General features: G+C 40.1%; 1 protein-coding gene across 1 annotated transcript in view; it reads left to right on the plus strand.

The window, feature by feature from the left end:
• Window positions 1-7,372: 7,372 nt before the first annotated feature.
• Window positions 7,373-20,075, plus strand: part of SPOCK1 (sparc/osteonectin, cwcv and kazal-like domains proteoglycan (testican) 1) — a gene marked incomplete at its 5' end in the record, with an annotated part of 58,476 nt that continues 45,773 nt past the window's right edge. The window contains one exon of the mRNA XM_010009399.1: window positions 7,373-7,487. Within this exon, the coding sequence (XP_010007701.1) occupies window positions 7,373-7,487 (115 nt within the window). The remainder of the gene's footprint in view (window positions 7,488-20,075) is intronic.

Raw genomic sequence — 20,075 nt, forward strand, 5'->3', positions numbered from 1 at the left:
GAAATGGGCAATGCACAATCGTTTCCACTTACAAACTGACTCTTCTGCATCAGCTTCCAGCCCTATCTGGCCCCAACAAGCACCCGAATTTCTTACAAGATGATACACCAGCTGAGATATGCCCCTCCCCACCTTGGCCTAAGTGTTTCCAGAACTGACATCTAAACGACTTGTAAAAACAAATTTAATTTCTCTATGACATGCTAGATTTAGGTGCCTAGAACCATTTTTTGTTTGTTCACCGTGTGTTTTCATTATTACATTGCAGTAATAAATGGTCCCTTGAACGTCCTTTTCCTCCTGTATCCCGTGCTGTGACCTTACATGCCATATGATCTAGCCAATGCAGTTAATGGCATCTGATTGCCAGCTATCTCTCAGGGCAATGTATTTTATATTAAAACAGAATTTTGTCCTTCAGTGGTTTGTCCAAAGTCCCCAGATTAGTTTATTTTTCCCTGTCCATAAGGGCAGATTGCAGTAACATGAGTGCATAGTAATTTCCTTGCTTTGCAGCCCTGCCAGTCAAACACTGGGGTGGTTCAACATGCCTACAAGCGGGTGCTGTACTAACTCTTCAGCTATCAGACAGTTTGAGAAATGGTGCTTTTAATACTTGGAGTTTTTTCCCCTCTAAGTCTATAGTTCTTTCTCCTTTGGGCAGCTTTACTGCTGCTGCTTCTGGCTGTGGCATGTGGGACTTGTACCCTATGGTCACATCCTCTCTTGTAAGGATATCTCGTGCACTAATCTCAAGGTGAGGAAGAGGCATGAACTCTCCTTATGAGCAGAGCTGACCCTCTCTTGAGCATTCAGGCTCTTTGATTTTCTAAACCAACTCTTTTGCTTTAACTGATGAAAACAAGGAGCCCCTACTGCTCTTCTCCCATTAAGAGCCTGAAACCTATTTTTAGAGAGGTGTGCACAGTTCTAATTATAGTGTGGAGCCACAAAATATGCATTTAATGCCATCCTGAATTGCAGGATAGCTGCCTCCTGCAGCTCAGTTTGCTCTTTTCTGAGACCCAGGCCAGGAACCGATTGCCTCTTCCTGGAAGATGAACCTTTTGTCTTTCCAGTTGCTCTGGAGTTAACAGTCAGTTGTTTAAACTTACGGTGTAAGAGTCAAAACCACATAACTTATTGATTGCATATGGCTGAGAACTAACCAAAAAAAGGCAGCTGAAAATTTTAATTTAAAAATAGTGGTGTTAGATTTCAAAATCCTAACATCCACGAGCTGAATTAAAGGGACCTGATCTATGTGCTTGGAGCATCTGCAGTTGACAGTATAAAGGATGTGACCTCCTGACTTAGAGAGATATTTAAAGATCACCTGGGTTTCATGCTTTCCTTCTGCTCTGTGGTTAATTTTGCCCTGAGGGCAAAGTCCTGCAGCTCTCCCTCATTAGAGCTGCAGGATTGCAGAGGGCAGAGCGGTGGAGTGCAGAGCAGTTTGTGGCCCTCTGAGGTTTGCTGCGTGAGACCTTTTGGTGTTGCTGCATTCGGCTGCATAAATCTGTTCAACCTGTTTAATAGCAATGCCTTAGAACCTGTGTCTTTTCTTGACCCCACACCTGGAAGCTGTTCTCTTTCTCTGGCAGATTATGAGCCCACTGGCCTGTCAGTGAAGTGTGCAAGGAGAGTCTTGCTCAAGTATTTGTTTGTTTACCTGAGATATAATAAGGTCCTTTGTGTCATTTCTTGCAGAAAGGAGAATTTCGAAGCCAATCAGCTATAACATCTGCTTCAAAGCTACAGCTAGCACGCATTTTAAAACTGGCTCAATATGTATTTACACAGTAGATTGTGTTAATTAGACTTTATTCCGCCACTGGTATGCATGCATAACTCCCATTAATATCAGCACCAGCTATGTATTCTCATAAGGAGAACACAGCTCCTGATTAGAACTCCAGGTTTTTAAAATATCTTTGTACAGCTTTTATTGCAAAGATAAAGCGCTGTACGTTCATCTAGTAGCTATTCTAATAGAAAATAACCATTTTATTCCCCATCCTCCCCTTTATTTTTATTGCAATAACACGAGCCATTCCCATCCCGGAGCAGAGCACATACAGGGCAGGAAGCCCTGCTGTAGGGAGCTTACCTGGGTAGTTGCTTTCAGGTTTTACAGAGCCTAAAAAGTGTGGAGAATTCCCATTAGAACTTTAATGTATGGATACAACAGGAGTAGGTCATATAACATTTCTTTAGGGATTAGAAGAAAAGATACTGAACCTTTCTCTTAGTCTGAGTGTGTCCCAAATATGGTATTTTTTTTTTCCTTCTGACGAAACCTGAACAGAGGCTTATAAAGAAAATACTGGCAAGAGTCCTAGCTAAGGAAGCAATGGCAAACACAGCTCTAAAGCTTGTAAACAGCCAACCCCTCTCAAACAGGGGTCTGAATTCCAATGGGTTCTAATTATCTGCTAAGACAGATAGGTACGAAAAACTTCTGACGTGAAGAAACTCCGTCCTAAAAATATATATCTATGCTGTAATTTCAGAAAGTTGTAGCTTCTGCTGCTGGCAGGTACTGAGTGAAAGATAAGGTGGAAAATAATGAGCTTTTGTTATTTGTATCTGAAATTTAGAAGAGACATATTGTGAGTGAACAAAAGATGCGCCATAAACGAAACACTGCACTGAAATAATTCTCGGTGGGAATGTAAAAAGCTGCAGGGTGCTAAAGAAGATGCAGTGTCTTCCAGGCGAGAACACTGTTCATCAACAGAGTTTTAGAGCCACTGCTATTAGTAAAATGTAACATTTCAGGGGTTTAACATAAATTTTATAGCAAACTAATTAAAACCTAACCTCCTATTGCAGTTTTCAGTCTTATGAGAAAGATACGTCATGGTATTTTATCTTCATCCTGTATATTGTGTGCTAATTCCTACATGCTCCTACCAACAAACCCTTTTTCACCCCACTGCTGCCTTCCTTGGGTGCATTTTAACCAAATATGTGAGTTCCTTGTGTCAGGATGCAAAGCTCTGCAAGGTATTAATGTGGTCTGGAGACTGTACTAAGCTGTCCACATAGACATTCATTAGTTAAATATACACCCTTGTGTAAAAGATCACAGGAACTTACTCAACAGTATTACTTATGTGCAGGTTAGATCAAAACCTGGCTGCCAAAAGTTGAAAACCAGTATAAAGACAGAGATATGCTGTTTTATTGCATCATTAAAAAAATATCTAGATTATTCTCTAGCAGGGACTACAGGCTGGAGACTGACAGACAAGAATAAAATAGCTGGGAATAAATGTTATGTAGCTATTTTCTTTCTCCCTCAGATGTGAATGCGTATGCAAAACACATTGCTGTAGATTCACTGACAATAAAGAGGGAATCATTATACCAGTAGTGGATTCTCAGGGGAACACTTGAGCCAAAACACACTCTGCAATAATTTCCCACATCTTACTTGAATAAATTAATTTATGAATTCTCCATGAATATGTTCAACCGTTTCTCCCCTCATATATTTTATTGATCTCCATATACATTTAGCAACAAATAACAGAGCTGCTTTTCCATTTGCAGTAAAACAGTTTAGAGATGTTTATGTGGGCCTTGGGGTTCATAGTCAACAAATGCAGTTCAGACACCAGGGAGGTAGCAGAGAAACATGAAGCTTGGGAGGACCCCGGCAGTTCTACTATGAGAAAAGCTCAGCAGAGAGTCAAGGCACATCCAGTTGTACCACCAGTGAGATGAGTCCCCCGAAATCAGAGGCACCAGCCCCAAACTGTGGGATTGCTCCCCATGAGTCCTCTGTAGAATCACTGCAAGGAGCTTCATGGTTCCTATCTGCAAAATGTGCAATATCCCTTTGATAGGAAAGACTGGTAGGTTGGACCATTGCTTCATTTAATGTTTTGTCTTGTACTGTGTATCTTTTTATTTCCATGTGAGAAGGGATGAGGATGGTAAACGGAAAGAGGGCACGTGGGGTTTCTCCACAAAAATGGAAATGTGGTGTTCACGGTCTGGAAAAAGGCAGCAGGCTCCTCCTAGACTGCAGATGCAGTGGCTGAGCAGTCCAAAAACTTCATTATTCCTCCACAAGACATCATCTGTGGCCACTCTGTCTCTGCTATCACTTGGTTTGGCTTAGGCAATGTCATTAAACCTGAAGTTGAACTGCTCATAGGCTGTTACAGCGAGTAAGAATACCATCACGTGGAAAATATACCTCCCTGGGTTTTTTTAGGGAAGGGAAAAGGTTACATACAGTGATCAGGTGTTGAAAAGTAATGACTAGTTTCCAAATTTAATATTTAAAACAATGGAATTCTTTCGTCTTCCTCCTCCACCACCAATCTGCCACTCCAGTTCTTCATACATATACAAATTAACACCCGATACCCTAAACAAGTATGATGGGAATATAATGTGGTTAATCACAGGTGTAAATTTACTCACATGGGACTATAGCATTGTGATCTTCAAGTTTAGCTCTTCCTTGCCCTGAACATTGACGTGATAGAAGTAGCCCTTTTTTTTGTTTGTTTTGAGCTTTTTGGTTGTCATTTTTGTCACTCATAAAGAAAACCAAGGCAAAAGCTGCCTTGCTGTTTCCAAGTATAAAGCTGTTTCTTAACTGCAAATAAAAACAGGCTTGAAATAGGCCTTACTATCTTAAAGGTGGTATTTGAAGTATAATTACTAATGCTTAGATACATAATTTACATTTATTATACATAATAAAATATGTAGTAATTTATGTTCTTTAAAGGATTAAATTACCAGCTCCAGCTGCAGGAAGATTTATGCCTGTGTTCTCAACATATTGGTGATCAGAATACACTGCAGAAAGAGGCATTGCCTTCAGGACTGTGCACTCAGATATTGTCCTTTCTCTGTTTTTCTTTCCTTCTGATGTGCCTTTCCTTGCATTTGTGTTCTGGCAGAGTGTATTTACGGAGCAAACTGATGAATAATAAGTACTTGTATTCCCTTCAGTCTTGCAAGAAATGAGTGCAAAGTGTAAAACTAAGCTTGTATGTGTTTGTGTGTGGTTGTGCATTTCTTAGATCAGAAGGGCAGAACATCACACGGGGCATGCAGCCACCCCGGTGCATGGAAGTTCAGAATGGCCAGGAGATAATGTCAACAGATGTAGGCACAGGATAATGGTCTCCTGCTGCTAGATTAAAGCCTGGGCAAAGATGAGCTCTTTTAACAAAAACAAACAGAGGCAAAGCCAAGATATTTGCAGTACTTTCAAAGCAGAAGGCATTTATCTTGTCACAACATCCTGTTCTGTTCTCTTGGCTTCCACTGTATCAAAATAAGAGAAGATGATGCTGTGATTTTCATCAGTGGCTGTTGCTAGACAAGTTCCAATTGCCCACTGTATCCTCACTGGCTAACACCATGGTCTGAAACTGTGTGTCCTTCAGCCTTCAAAGCATGTTGTGTCACACTGTGTAAGTATGCTGGCCTACTTTTAATTGAAAAAGAATTAATGTATAGTAAAACTCAGCCTTATCAAAGGGATTTTACAGCCCAACATTTCCAGTTTCCCCTGGCAGAAGGCAGTCTGCAGGGACAAGTGCCAGCCTCAGTGCTGCAGGCAAAACTCCCCCTTGCACTAAGAGCCCTTGGATTCTGATCTGGTAAAATCAGCACTTGAAGATGACAAAAATCCTTACGGAATTCAGTTCATTAGGTATCAAGCCAAGGAGAACGACTCACACACGTATTTGTTCCTGCTTCTGTATGCTGTCTTCTTTTACTTCATTTCATTAGCACATTAGCCTGGTCTCCAGCAACCCTGCTGCTGGGCAGGGTCTGGGGAAAATGTCCTTGGGGCCCTAATTGCAGTGAGGACAACTACACAGGCACAAAGCTCTTAGAGGAAAGTCAGCACTAAAATACATGTAATGCAAACAGCAAAGACTGTGGACAGTCAGTATGTTATAAATCAGGGCTTTTAACCGGCACACTCTTATAGCGTTAATTCTCCTGAGTTGTCTCATCTGTCCAATATTGCACATGTCCTGCTGTCCTAAATGGTTTGAATGTGGTGACTGTCAAGAGGTGCTGTAAATCCCATCTGCTGAGGTTTTAAGGAAGGGAAAATAACAAGTTGCTGAGCCGCATGGCTCTGGTGCCTGCATGGTTGGCAGTGAGTGCTCCAGCATGGTGCATGGGGGTGTTCCCAAACCAGGAGAACCTTAGGGGAGCAGAGAATGGTACCAGGAGCCCCCAGCTCAAGCCACAGTGGCTGATGGGACCTGGATAAGGCCAGGAGCAAGCCAAGACGGACTCCCACATGTGTAAACGAAACCCTTGGTAGCACCACCAACAGGGCGGGAAACAGGGCATGTGGGGGCAGTTGGCAAGGAAGAGCACTGAAGGAAATGCCCTCAAGTTGCACCAGGGAAGGTTTAGATTGGATATTAGGAAAAATTTATTCACCAGAAGGGTTGATAAACATTGGAACAGGCTGCTCAGGGAAGTGATGGAGTCACGATCCCTCGGAGGTATTTAGAGAAGTGTAGATATGGCACTAGTGGTGGGCTTGGCTGTAATGGGTTAACAGTTGGTCTCGATGGTCTTGAAAGTGTTTCCCAACTTGAACAATTCTATGATTCCAAGTAACAACATGCAGATATAGGGAACTACTGTACTGCTTGTGGTTTAATCCCTACCCTGCAGTTTTACACTTTTGTTGGAGATGATTGCAATATGAATGGCTGTTTTCAGGAGTGGTGCTGTTAACTGCTAAAGCAAGTTATAATTATTGATGGGAGTTACTTAAGGTTTTCCCCTTGTTCAGGGAAGCTGATATGTTGAAGGACCAGTCTCATCGGCTGATGAGCTGATTTATTTTGCTTCTCGCTATTGTGAGGATTGGTGTCTTTTCATTGATGGTATTTGGACACAGCTCATTGCTCCCAGCTCCTCAAAAGACCAAACTAATAAATCAGTAATGGTAATAGGTAATAGATGGCATGATTTCACACATGGAACATGGGAAAGCAGCATAGGAAACGCATGGGATTCTGGAGGCTCGTACTTTCTTCTCAGCTTTGCCACGGATCTCATAGGTGACCTGGAAGAAATTGCTTTAATTGTCTATGCTGTAGATTCCATATATTTAAGCAGGAAATAACAACACTTTACAAGGCACGTTTAGAAGTGCCATGCAAAACTCTGCATAGGAAGCAGCTATTATTATTATTGTTACCTGTAATAATAAAAACAATGGCATTTCATTAGGGACTGAAGTTTTGCAATCTGTCCAAAGTCATTACTGCTAAATGTAATTTCTCATTTAATCCACAGCTGCTGCTTTTATGTCTTGTCCCAATTCAAAATGTATTCTTGCTTTTTTTAATGATTCTAGTGCAAGTTGGAGTTTCATGCGTGTACTACTGGCAAAACCATCACAGCTCGATGCGAAGGGCCCTGCCCCTGCCTTCCAGCACCTGAAAGTTCAAAACACAAGGCAGAGAAGACTGGTAAGTTAAGCTGCTAATGGAGTTATAGCACATTAATTGGTTCCTGCTACGTTCTTAGAAAAACAGAAGAAAGACATTTCTTAACTAGTAGATTTTACATGTAATGCTTCTGAGAATAAGTGAAGGTACAACTAATCCTTTCCTAAATATGTAGTGCTTTCAAACATCTTAACTGCTGCAAAACTAACACCCACTTGATAGTCTCGTAGGAAACCTGAGTTCTGGTTAATGATCTCATTTTTGAGTGAAAATATTTTGAATGAAAATACTGAATCATCATAAAAGAAGATAGAAAAGAAAAAATGCTACTTGATGGCTCATCGCTTCTTAAGTGAAAAAAATCATCAGTAGTCTGTATGTTAACGAGGAAGTCATTTGAAGTCACACATATATATTACATGGGATATGAATTATCATTTTAATCTTTATTAACGTTATCATTAGAAGTGAAATATATATCAAATAGATATCTGTATTTATGTATGAAATTGTTTCAACAACAAACTCATTGCAAACAATGTTATATGAAAATGAAGGCTGGAGTCTCAACACAAATGGCCATTTTCCCTGCCAGCTCCCTGGTGAGTTCTCTATTTATGTCTGAAAGCCTGGTGAGTTAATTCACTCCCTCAGGGCTTTTCCAAGAAGTCCCAAGCTGTCCCAGAATGACCTCATCCAAAGGGAATTAGTCCTTGCAAAAGAGGCAGACTACAGGTCCAGCAGCAGGGCAAGTGCCCCAGCCAGATTCTGTTTAAGCATTTCCACCCTGCTACGGGGAAAGCCCTTTGGAAGGGAAAGGAGTTGTTACTTGTGGCTGTGGTTTCTTAATACGAGTGCAGATGTGCTGGTGAGAGCATCTGGGGCAAAGTGAGCACTAGCTTGTTTTTAAGTGCAGGGTTGTCTGCCCTCTCTTAGGAGGAGTGCTAAGAGAGTTAACTCAGGTGCTGGGCTCCTCTCTCAGTAGTTTGCAAAGCCAAAGCAGTGACTTACACAGGGTTTGCTCTGTAGCGTTAAGCAGTGAAATGTGTTTATTTGCCTCGTGCACCACATGGAGTATAAAAAAGATGAAGCTTTAGCAGTGGTCTGTTTGACCCAAAATATTTGAGAACCTCTTAGCTTGCACTCCTCCCCACTATGGACATGTTCTGACAGTAACAGGCACAGAAACAGCCAACATTTAAACAACACTTCCTCTGGTTAGTTCAGGCCCCGTCACTTCAGCTGAAAGCACTGATGATGGTGCTGCTGGTGATCCACACGCCCTATCCTCTAGCATAGTAACAGTTTGCATGTTAGATCTCCATCTACTTTCTAAGACAAGCAGTGATTCTCCAGCCTAGACTTTGAAAATTCAGGTTTACTCCATTTTTTTTGCAAGCCACACACATTTTTCTGCATAACTATCAGACTTGGATGAAGTATTTTAGATGGCGAAGTTCGGAAATCAATATATAATTCTAATATTGCTTTATGTGGCTTGAATCTTTTGGTTACAGTATACCCACTGATAAATTGCCTTATTCATATTTTCTATTTCTTGTAGCCCTTATCAAGCCACAAGAAATATTTCTTTCCCTCTGCCCTTTCTATTTCTTTGCCCTTATCAGAAAGAGTATCAGATTAATAAATCTTCAGTGACATTTTAAGCTTACAATTTCATTCACACGAGAGAAAAAAAGCTTCTAATAACCCTTATCTTGATAAATGCAATTTGACAGGGAATACATATGCTGAAGCCCAGGCTTTTGTTTTGCTTGATTCAAAACTTTAACTGCAGCCAACAAAGCATTAATTTAATGGATTGGTTGATCCGGGGAGCAGCTTTCCTGAAGGCTTTTCCAAGAGGCCAAACTTGAGCTAATGCTACTCCTGGCATTGCCCTGGTATAAGGATATTAAATGCCTCAATTCTGTCATCTTCAGTGTGGCATGAAGAAAGTGCTCTGTCCCCTTGGAGGAGCATGATCACCTGGGAAATAGGGAAAATATTGCCACATCTATATGGAAACATTCATAAATGCTGCAGAGACCACTACTCTGCTGCAGAGAGTGTCTGAGAGAAACTGCTCATGAGCCTGATTATAGTGTTATAAACAAAACACTTGTGCAGGAATGGGAGTGATTGTGTGTGTGCATTTATATGTGTAAAAAAAAATAGGAGTATAATAGTTTGCTTAATCACTGTATTTCTTTCTGGTGCTAAAATGCTCACAAAAGAATTTGGTATTGAGAATAAATCAATAGCAAACGGGCTTTCTAAGTTGCTTTATCTTAAACAGTCTTCTGGATCTTTGAATGTGCCAGTTAAAGACTTCCTTTAACTTACATCTTCAGTCTCCTTTCTTCAGACATTGTCTCTTCGCTTGACCCACTGAGTGTAATGGAGTCTCAAACTAAATATTTCAGAGTTTGTCAGGCTTTTAACAATGAGCTCCCAGGAGTTTCCATGAGAAAACATGAGTACATTCTATATGCCAGTATAAATTTCACCCAGGTGCAATTTTAGCAGCATCAGAAGGGATTTGGTGGTGTATCTGTCTGCCCTTTCCAGCCTGGAAACCAGCCAGCTTTCCTGGTGTTTACGGGAGAATGATGAATTCTAATCACTGACCACACATTCCATAGCACAGCTTTTAGTCAGATTCCTTTATTTGCTCAACAAGTGGTGGCACCAGGCTTTGGAGAAATAAGCCCTAGCTAGTATCTGAGGGGACATGTGTGAAATGTACAAGGCAATCATGTGGCAGCACATGGCAGTCCCTGAAGCCTGGTCATGGCAGCACAAGAGTCATGTCCCCTTCATCAAATCTCCGAATGTCTCCATCTGGAGCTTCTGACCAGCACTGTGGTTGCTTGGTACCTTAGTGTTTTCTCTAGTCTTCACACAAAGTAGTTCTATTTTCCTCTTATGGTAGGATAGTATCATTAATATTGCCACATTGGATTAGAAATCAGTAGTTTGATTTCTCACATAAAACTTGGTATGAAAGAGTTGTGTAGACTGTTGGGACTTGGTTTCTGCTTCTTATTGAATTGCCAGGTTTGTGAAGTCCATTCAAACCAGCAGGTCAAAGGAGGTGATCCTGCCCCTCTACTCTGCTCTTGTGAGACCTCACTTGGAGTATTGTGTCCAGTTCTGGTGTCCTCAACATAAAAAGGACATGGAGCTGTTAGAGCAAGTCCAGAGGAGGCCACGAGGATGATAAGAGGACTGGAGCACCTCCCGTATGAAGACAGGCTGAGAAAGTTGGGGCTGTTCAGCCTGGAGGAGAGAAGCTGCGCGGAGACCTCAGAGCAGCCTTCCAGTATCTGAAGGGGGCCTACAAGGATGCTGGGGAGGGACTCTTCATTAGGGACTCTAGTGGTAGAACAAGGGGTAATGGGTTTAAACTTAAACAGGGGAACTTTAGGTTAGATCTAAGGAAGAAGTTCTTCACAGTGAGGGTGGTGAGGCACTGGAATAGGTTGCCCAAGGAAGTTGTGAATGCTCCAACCCTGGAGGTGTTCAAGGCCAGGCTGGACAGAGCCTAGTTTAGTGTGTGGTGTCCCTGCGGGTTGGAACTAGATGATCTTAAGGTCCTTTCCCACCATAACTATTCTATGATTCTATAATCTGAAGTAGAAAATGGTAGACAGCTAAATCTCATGCCTTATACAGACATGTCAGTAGAAAAACCTAAGGAGAATTACAGTGCAAATGCTTCCAGCAAAATGGAAAAGCAGCTCTTAGAGCTACCACATCAACTTCTTTTTATCCTTTTATACAACAGGGTTAAATGAATGTGGTTGTGAACTTCCAATTTAAGGACAGTTTGCGTTAATCTTTACACATTCACTCAATCATATTTAAATATTATTCCATGATAAATGACTTTCAGAAATTAAAAATGTAAAGGAACATTTAACACCCGAAGTACTGCAATTCTAAATGTCATGACCTTTTTTTTATATGCTTGTGAATAAAATTGGCAGCAGCATCAAAGAAAAGCAATCTAAGCCTATGTGCTCAGAGGTGACAGTTGACTGCGGTGTCCGAGTTGTATCCCTTCCTCCTGCCTAGGCTCCTCCAAAAGCATCTCTGCTTTGAGGATGAAAATCAAGACTAAAAATCATGTTAAAAACTGGAATTCCTTTTATAGTGCTACCTGGTACGAGGGAGATATTAATAAAAGAACACAAATGCCAGCAAAAGAAAACTGCACCAGAATTATTACCTTTAATGATAACTAACAACAGTAAAATCTTTCTACCATAAAGTTAAATCTTTGAAGAGATGGCAGGATTGTGTTCTTCATTTTCTTAAATGGAATTTAGAGTCTAAGAGGTAGAAAACAAAACTCCATGAGGGTACTAAGGGAAGATTTTGGAAAAGAAGACAAGTCCGAATGCTTTTTCTCTTTGCTTTTTGAGGCCCATTTAGACCCCTTGGGTTTATCAAAACACTTGGTGTGCTTTGTTATTCACAGCAGCATCCCAGCTTTGCAGTATGCTTCCACGATAGCTCCTGATTTTCAGCTCGGCTACTCAGAGAAAAAGGTTGAACTGTAATCTGCCCTGAGGTTAGCTGCCCTTTCAGAACATATGTGCCCTTTTATCTAATCTTATACAATGAAAAAGGCTACAATTTCAACAAAAAAAGAGGACAGGTAAGTGACTCTTAATGGCACCTAAGTGATAGAAGTTATTTAAGACATAAAGTTCTGGCTGGTGGTGATTTTTCAGGTACCTCTTTATAAAAGCTCTGCAATATTGACTGGAGTTCTCATCAAGCAGGACTTATTTTGACACTAGCTGAAGCTTCTAAAATCCCTTCATCTGAAAGGACTTAAGATGAAGAACAACCGCTTTTAGTTCTTCAGAACCTACTGTCAAGGCAAGAGATTTTTCCCTTGAATGTGCAGTTGATTCTGTTAAAAAGACAACATTGTGCAATGATGGGGGCATCTCCCGGCAAATGTGAATTCACAGTTGCAGCAGTGTGGTTCTGTTGGCTTCCCCTGTGCCTGTGTGGCTCTTTGTTGTACCTGTGTTAGCAGTGTGGTAGCTCAAGCAGGGTGGTAAATGTTTAACAGCGGTGATGTGCTCTTTCTGACCATACCCTCTTCTTGTTTTCTAAGAAGTTGAGTGCTGTGCTCCCAACGTATTAGTCTTCATTTGTTGCCATCAGGGTTGCAGAGCCACTGGAGCATGAAAGGATGCAGTAATTCAAAGTAGGTTTGCCCCTATGTGTGCATTGTGTCTTTTTGACCTTGCAGAAACACCCAAGGCGACTTCTCAGAAAATGCTGTTATCTTGATAAGGGAATGTAAGGTCAGAAGCAAATATATTCAATTACACTGAGTGTTGTTTAAATTTCTAAAGGGAACCAAGAGAACATTTTTAAGTTACAGGAACAGGTCTTGGCAAAGCTCGATCAAAAACCTACCTTGTTTAGGGTATAGTTTAAGGTATGAATTGTAGCATTTATCTACCAGCCCTATTGGGTGTGATGGATGAGAAGATGTGATGTTCCATTCCTTTATAACAGCAGCACTCAGTGCATGAAGTTCATTTGAAGAAATGTTTCCCAAATGAATTGTTTTGCTTCTTGTGCCTCGAATGACTGACAACTAAAAGAATTTAAAGTCTTGGAACTAAGTCTTTCTTTGAAACCTACTTTCAGCAAATATTTCAGTTTCAAATTGCTATTCACAGGTTTTCATGACTACAGAGCACATAATTTTAAAGTTTATGAAGATGAAGTGTGAGTCATGAACATGGTTAAGTCGAAATTGGTTCCTGGGTTTGATTTGCCAGGGAATTTTTCATGTTGTGGCTTTAGCTTTGAAAAAAAGACTCCTTCTGACACTGAATTTCCAGGTAGGTTTTTAAATGATGTATTTGAGTCTCGAACTCTGGGCATGGTAAAATAAAATCATTCTAAAATTAAAGTTGCTGAGAGTTTCAAAGCTTTGTTATACCTCATTAAAACTAGGAGGGGGTTTCGACTGTTTTACAGAGGAGAAACTATGTTGGTTCAAACCAAAGAGTAACTTCCATTGCAGGGCAGATGTAAGGAACATGGAAAGCAGTGGTGTGTGTTCTGGACACTGACATGATGCTTCTCTGGACTTCACCTGTAAAGAGTAGGATTATTAGCTCTAAACTATGCAAGATCTGATACTTTTGATCCAAAATTTTCCTGTGCGATAACTGCAATTCGGTCTTTTAACTTGTTACATGATGAAATGTCCTCACCCAAGTAAATCTGGTATGTAAATAACTGTATTTGTGATTAATAACAATTATTACTATTATTATTACTGTTATTTTGCCTGCAAGTTTTCACACAAGCAGATCACTTTATTATTCCTTTCCTGAAAGCATGAAAGATTAACTTCATTTCTGCTAGATACTGTCTGTGAGTAGTGAAGTGGCTGCACCCAATTAATATTTGATTAAAAGGAAGTGAGAAGCAGGCAAGAACAAATACCTTTGCTCTTCGTTGATGCAATCACCATCACTTACTCCTATCAGAAGCAAAAAGCTTCAAGACCGAGGCAGTAAAATGAAGTTCTTGCCAGGGTCTGAAGAAAGAGCGAAGTAATGGTGGCTGGAGATGTTTTGTTTTGCTGCTTGGCCTCACAAGCATCTTCCTTTGGTGCACCAGTTTTTTCTGATTGGTTTTTATATTCCTACACCACATCACCCTGACATCTTCTGCTGTGCTTTCAAGGTGTGTTTATCCAGACTCCTATGCAGAGCTTGCCTTGGAAAAGCACAGGAAACACCCGTTAAATGCAAGTCCTTTTATTGTAGCTCAGAAAGATGGTGATGCCCTTTCAAGAGGTTTGATTGAGAGGCCTTTTCCTCCTTTGCCGAAGGAAATGTTGGTATGATTGTGTGCTTAATAGTTAACCATGTCCACAAACTGGAGAGGTTTGCTTAGCAAAGTTTGGTGTTTGTTACTCCCTGCCTGGGTAGGGCGTTCTTTGTGAGCTAAGTACCTAAAAGGCTCTTTCTGGTCCATTTTGCAAAAGCTGATCATCCTGAAGCATTTATAACTGAGCAATAGATGTTGCTGAATTGGAAGCATTAAAACTGCTTCTATTTATATCACTCTGAAATTATATCACTTACCTTCCCATCAAATCATACATCTTCTTTGCATTGATTTCTAGGCTAGCTATGTATAATGAGGTGATCAATAGTAGTTACTGCTCTCCTTCAAACTCAGTGGAACATCTTTAATCAATGTAATTTACCCTCAAAAACATCCAAAATTTTTTAATGACTTTGCTGTTATTGCAGCAGAAGCGAGGTGGAAGGAATTTCCATGGTGTACAATTAACAAGTCATCATGCAGAAAAGTTTCAGGGACTGCAAAACCCTTGCAGATAAATCACTTGCAGAATCTTCTAGGGTTTTTTGGCAAATTAGGACAGATGTTGTTAGGCCTTATGATAAGTAGTTATTACTCCTTTAAAAGTATGGTACTTCCCTGGAGGCAGCAAGGAGACATCTTGAATCATGGAAATCAACTCAAAAGCTGCAGTGTTATACAGGAGAATTGCCTGCCCAAAAAGCCTTGTTTGGCTTGAAGAGTAAATTCAGAATCTGGCACCTGAATGCTTTTTTTACTGAAAGTATAAATTGAAATATTTTTTGTACTTCCAACAATTATAGACACAAAGCACCTGGATGGATCTGCCTCGACATGAACTGGGAAAGGAGAAAGGATTGTCCCGTGTAGAAGTTATTTTGCATTTTGGTCTGGCTCTAAGGTTAGCGCAGAAGCATTGATCATAGCAGACCCCAGACAGGTAACAAGTTAGGAACGATACCATCCATTGACTAGCTGTCACTTCTTCTGCATGATCTTCCCTAGATTTGATCAAATTACAGCAGGCTCCAAAGTACAACAGCCAACTTCTGTTTTAGAGGCAAAAATGACAGCAAGGAGGAAAATGCAGCGGTAGGAGCAGCGCTTTGCTGCTTTCAGCTACTTGCTGAAACAATGTTGACTGTAGTAACAACATCACTGTCAGGAGGATTTGCACTTCCAGTAAATGCATCTCTTTAACAAGGAAACATGTCGATAAGATAACGTTGAGCCAGAAATCCTGTCATAATTTTTTGGAGGTTGAACCAGGACATGAGGCATAACTCTTCATCACCACTAAATAAAGACTAATCCCAGACGGCAGCAGGAGATGGGAACTGCATAAAAATAACTGTGTTGAGGTGTAATTATATTAAAAACAGTAGGAATTTTTTTAAATCCTTTTCAAATCTTATGAAAGAAAACTTCAGGCTGTGCTACTTCTCTGGCAGCTCTCTGTGGCTGCGCCAAGTCCTTGTGTTTTCATGAACATTTATAGCTGCGCTCTTAGTCCAGGCTGAGCAGTGGATATGAGCTTCAGCCCTTGTCCGGTACCTAAAAAACTGGAAATATTGTAAGCATCTTGATTTGCTGGGTCCCACCTATATAAACCAGCAGCTGTGGATTGCTCACTTCCACATTACATTCAATACAGAGGTTCTAGAGTCGCAGCAGGTAAGGTCTGGTCCAGCACGGGATACGCACGAAGCTGTGGGGGAATGAGTTAGACCAGTGCTGGCAGTGGTTGCCTTGCAGGGACATGCTCAGCAAGGTGGGGTAAGCTTCAGTCACCTCATTAGAGCATTTTGAGGTGGGGTTTGAGTCACCTGACTCAGCAAACCCAAATCTGAGCCGGGTGCTGGTCTCAAGGACAGTATGGGCATGACCTGTGTCACTGAGCCTGCAGGTAAGTTCCCACTTTGATATGCAAAGGGTACAGATACCACCAGGTTGTATAAGCCCACAAAATGCAATAAGAGTGTACTTGGCTCAGAGGTACTCAGAGTTTCATAAGCACTTATTAAACAAAACCTTAAAATGGCTATTGATTTATTGTTTTATAACTATAAAGAAAAGGTTGGAAGATGAGAGACACAGTAAACACTTAGTGCCAGCAAGTGCCAATTTTCAGAAAAGTCATTTGATTCTGGATTGCCAACTGAAAGCTACTGAAGTGGCACACTGTGTTAATAGAAACACTGGCTAGTAACAGCAGGTCTTTGTGTGCTGATAATGATAATTAGCACTAAAATCTCTCTCATCATAAACCAAAACAAATAAATAAGAGTGGTTGCATATAGGTTTTTTTCTCATGGATATTGATTTCTGCATTTGGGGGAATATTTCCCTGACATAGAATACAAGTTTGTAAAACCTCCAGAAACCTGACAGTGAAATAAATTATAGTGCTTATCACTGCAGTGTTAAACTAAAACATCCTTAGTGTGAGGGGAAAAAAGCCCAAACCTTTCAATAAGGTACAGGAGAAAATAAGACTTCTGAAATTTCAAATGCATCTTTTTCTGGTTGTTTGGTTGTTTGTTTTCCTTTGGCATCTTAGGGACTAAATTACATCTTTGGTTACTCATCTAAATCTGGAATTGTTCCATCAACCATGTTGAGCTAGTTGCCTTTGGTAAAGTTATTCTGAGTTTATAATGGTATAAATGGGTATGGACTAAAGACAAGATGATTGTTCCAGAGAGTTTATTACTTTTTATAGTGCTGTGTCAAACTGGTTTGGAATTTTTTCTGTTCCAAATTCCCTGTTTATTAGTGCAGAAGAATGGAGATGGAACCACCTTAGTCCAAATATATGTGCTTACATGTATTACAGCTTTCACTGTCCCGACAGGGACACTTTTACGTTCATTTTCCTTGGAAGAATTGCAATTTTTTTGTAATTCAATTTAATAGACTGTGTGTAAATAAAAACAAAATTGTTATCTGCTTCCTGCAAAGCAGATGTCTCTCCTTAGAGATGGACTAGAACGAGGATCAGGATCTGCATTTGTGAGTTACTAAAACACGAACAATTTGGCTCAAGTCTGTCAGACCAGAGTCCATCATCCACAGAGAAAACACTTACTAAAATATCCTGCAACAAAGAAATAATTGCAACATTAGAGAAGCTTCTGGGCAACCAGCAGGGGCTTGTTATGTTCCAAATGCTCAAACACAGATATTTATTCAGTTGTTTTTTCAGATGCAGGCTCAAACTCTGAAGTCTGGGTCGGGTCACTCAAAATTGCAGTTTAACCTTCCCTGCAGGTATCCAGCCTCTCTGGAGATCTCCCTGGGACTAGCTTAGACAGTCAGATTTATATCTGGAGCTGAATTACAAAGCCCTGGTTCCCTACAAGTGTTCAGACATGCTTTTTTAATGTTTCTAATTAATAGTAACATAGAAAGTGGCAAAGCTCATATACAAGCAATTTGTTCATTGTACGATGATTTTCCAACTTAGTTTTAATTACAGTTTTCTAATATCTGTTCCACAAAGTGAGACAATTTAATGACTAACTGCTTAAAAGGGAATGTTTATGGAAAACCAGTTTCCTTTATGATAATATACTTTCAATGATATCACCATAATCTTGGGTTTGATAAATTATGACCTTGACTCTATCTTGCTTGTCTGAAGGTATTCTTACATATCATCATGTCCTGTTTCTCAATTTGTTTACTATGACAGTCAGGGCCTAGGAGTTATCAGGCAGAGACAAGAGGCAGATTCTCTTTTTGTTTAAATTGTAAGTATGGTCTATAACAGCAAGTACTCTTTTATCAGGCAATCCCTGTCAACTGGAAAAATGAAAACTAGGTAAAATAAAATCACATCGCAGTGATTTCAGGCAGTGAGTTCCATGTTATGAATGTCTCATTGATCCTTCACTACTGAAATTCAGATTTAGGCTTTCAGTTCTTGAAAAGGTAGCAAATATCCTTGGAGAATCTAAAATGAAAAGAAGTAGGAGGAGTCTGATCTGAATAACACAGTTCCCTGAGTATTTTAGTTGAAACAACCAAAATAAGGTTTCATTTCAGACTGTAAAGTGAAAAGAAAGCATATATAACTGTCTACAACATGATCTTCCAAACAGCTATGGTGCATTGTTGATCTCTGTAATAACTTGCTGTGAAAAAGGAAGTTCAACATATTTCTCAAGCATAATACACCTTTTGTTAACATTATGGGAAAGTATTAATGTGTGATTAAGAAAATAGTTACATATGGAAGGTGCCTCATTCTGTTTTGTGGTTTTCACAAAGGGATTAATTAGCTTCTGCTTGAGGTATGTGCAGTTGAAATGAAACCCAGGGAAGCACCAGAAACAGCTTTGTCTCTAGAAGTCTGTGTCAAGGTGCCAGTCCAATACTTTTCCTGATAAGAGCTAAAGGGCCTGGAAAGTACTGAAGTGGTAGGGAAACTTTGCAGCCCTTGAGCTTTCCTTGCAGCACACCCAATGTTTATTTCTAGCTGATCCCACCCGGAAAAAGTGGGATCCTACAATTCCAAAGCGCTATGAGATTGACTTGTGTAACATTGCAAAGCCCCTCGTTTGCAGTCCTTCCTTCAGAGCCTGTTGAATTGGAGAAGGATTGAAAGACGTGTCCCATAGATGAAGCACTTTACCTCTAAATTACGTTGTTGGTGGGCAGCGAAGGATTAATTTGAGGGGAATTGCCAAAAGCACAAAACTCAGCAGTGCTGTGGAGTATGCATCATGCTTCCCTTTCAGTTTACATATTAACACCATCATTCTGGACATCTTAAAATCATACCAATCTTCACCTTGTACATTTAAGATTGTTAAATGAAGCTTGTCTAGGAATCACTTTCCTCAATGTAGTCAAATCCCATAAGCAAACAAGAAACTCAACCAAAAAAATAACCCTCAGATCAGAATTTTTAAAGTAAAGTTTGTTTTTATGAGCAAATTTATCTTGTAAGTGTTTTGATTTTTTGAACGTATGAGGAGGAAAGACATATGGTGACTGCTATACAGTGTATACAGTAAGTACATTTGAGTATGCAGTTATCCAGAAGGCGGTGGATAATTAAAATAGATTTTCAATAAAGAAACAAGTGGGAGAAAGTGTTATCTCTTCAGTTTATGTTTTTATGAAGTCAAGTTGGTTACAGAAACACTGGGCAGTATTTCACATTTCCTTAAAAAAGTTCCTTTTTGTATTTTCAATTGGTTGTCCTTGAGAACTGGGGCAATACAGATGGAAAGAAGTTCATTAGCACAAAGTGTGTAATTATACACTTGGGGTCTAATAATATGAGCATCTGCTTTAATCCAAGAGCTCTTTGGTTAGAAATGTCTAAAGGAGAAAATGACCTTAGTGTGCTCTCTGGTCACTGAATAACTATGAGCAACTATGAGCTGTGAAAAGACTTAAATAATCCTCAGTTCCATCAGGAGAAGTAGTTCCAGAAATATTTATAACGCTTTGCAGGGCATTGGTAAGACCTCATCTGGAGTCTTTTGTAAATTTGGGTCACAGATGTTCATCGGAGATGATTTCAAGATAAAATAGGAGAGGGAGAGCTTTTTTCTGCCTTAGTCTAGAGCTAAGCTGCTCCTGTCACCAACTTCTTTGTGCTTGGTACAAAAACAAAGTCCCATCTCCAAACTGTTAAAGCTACAGCACTGCTGAAAAGATATGTTACAACCACTTCAAAGGAGACATTAGCCTGGTATAGATATTTAAATGATA

The sequence above is a fragment of the Nestor notabilis genome, unplaced genomic scaffold, assembly GCF_000696875.1.
Source record: "Nestor notabilis isolate BGI_N333 unplaced genomic scaffold, ASM69687v1 scaffold3422, whole genome shotgun sequence".
NCBI lineage: Eukaryota > Metazoa > Chordata > Aves > Psittaciformes > Psittacidae > Nestor > Nestor notabilis.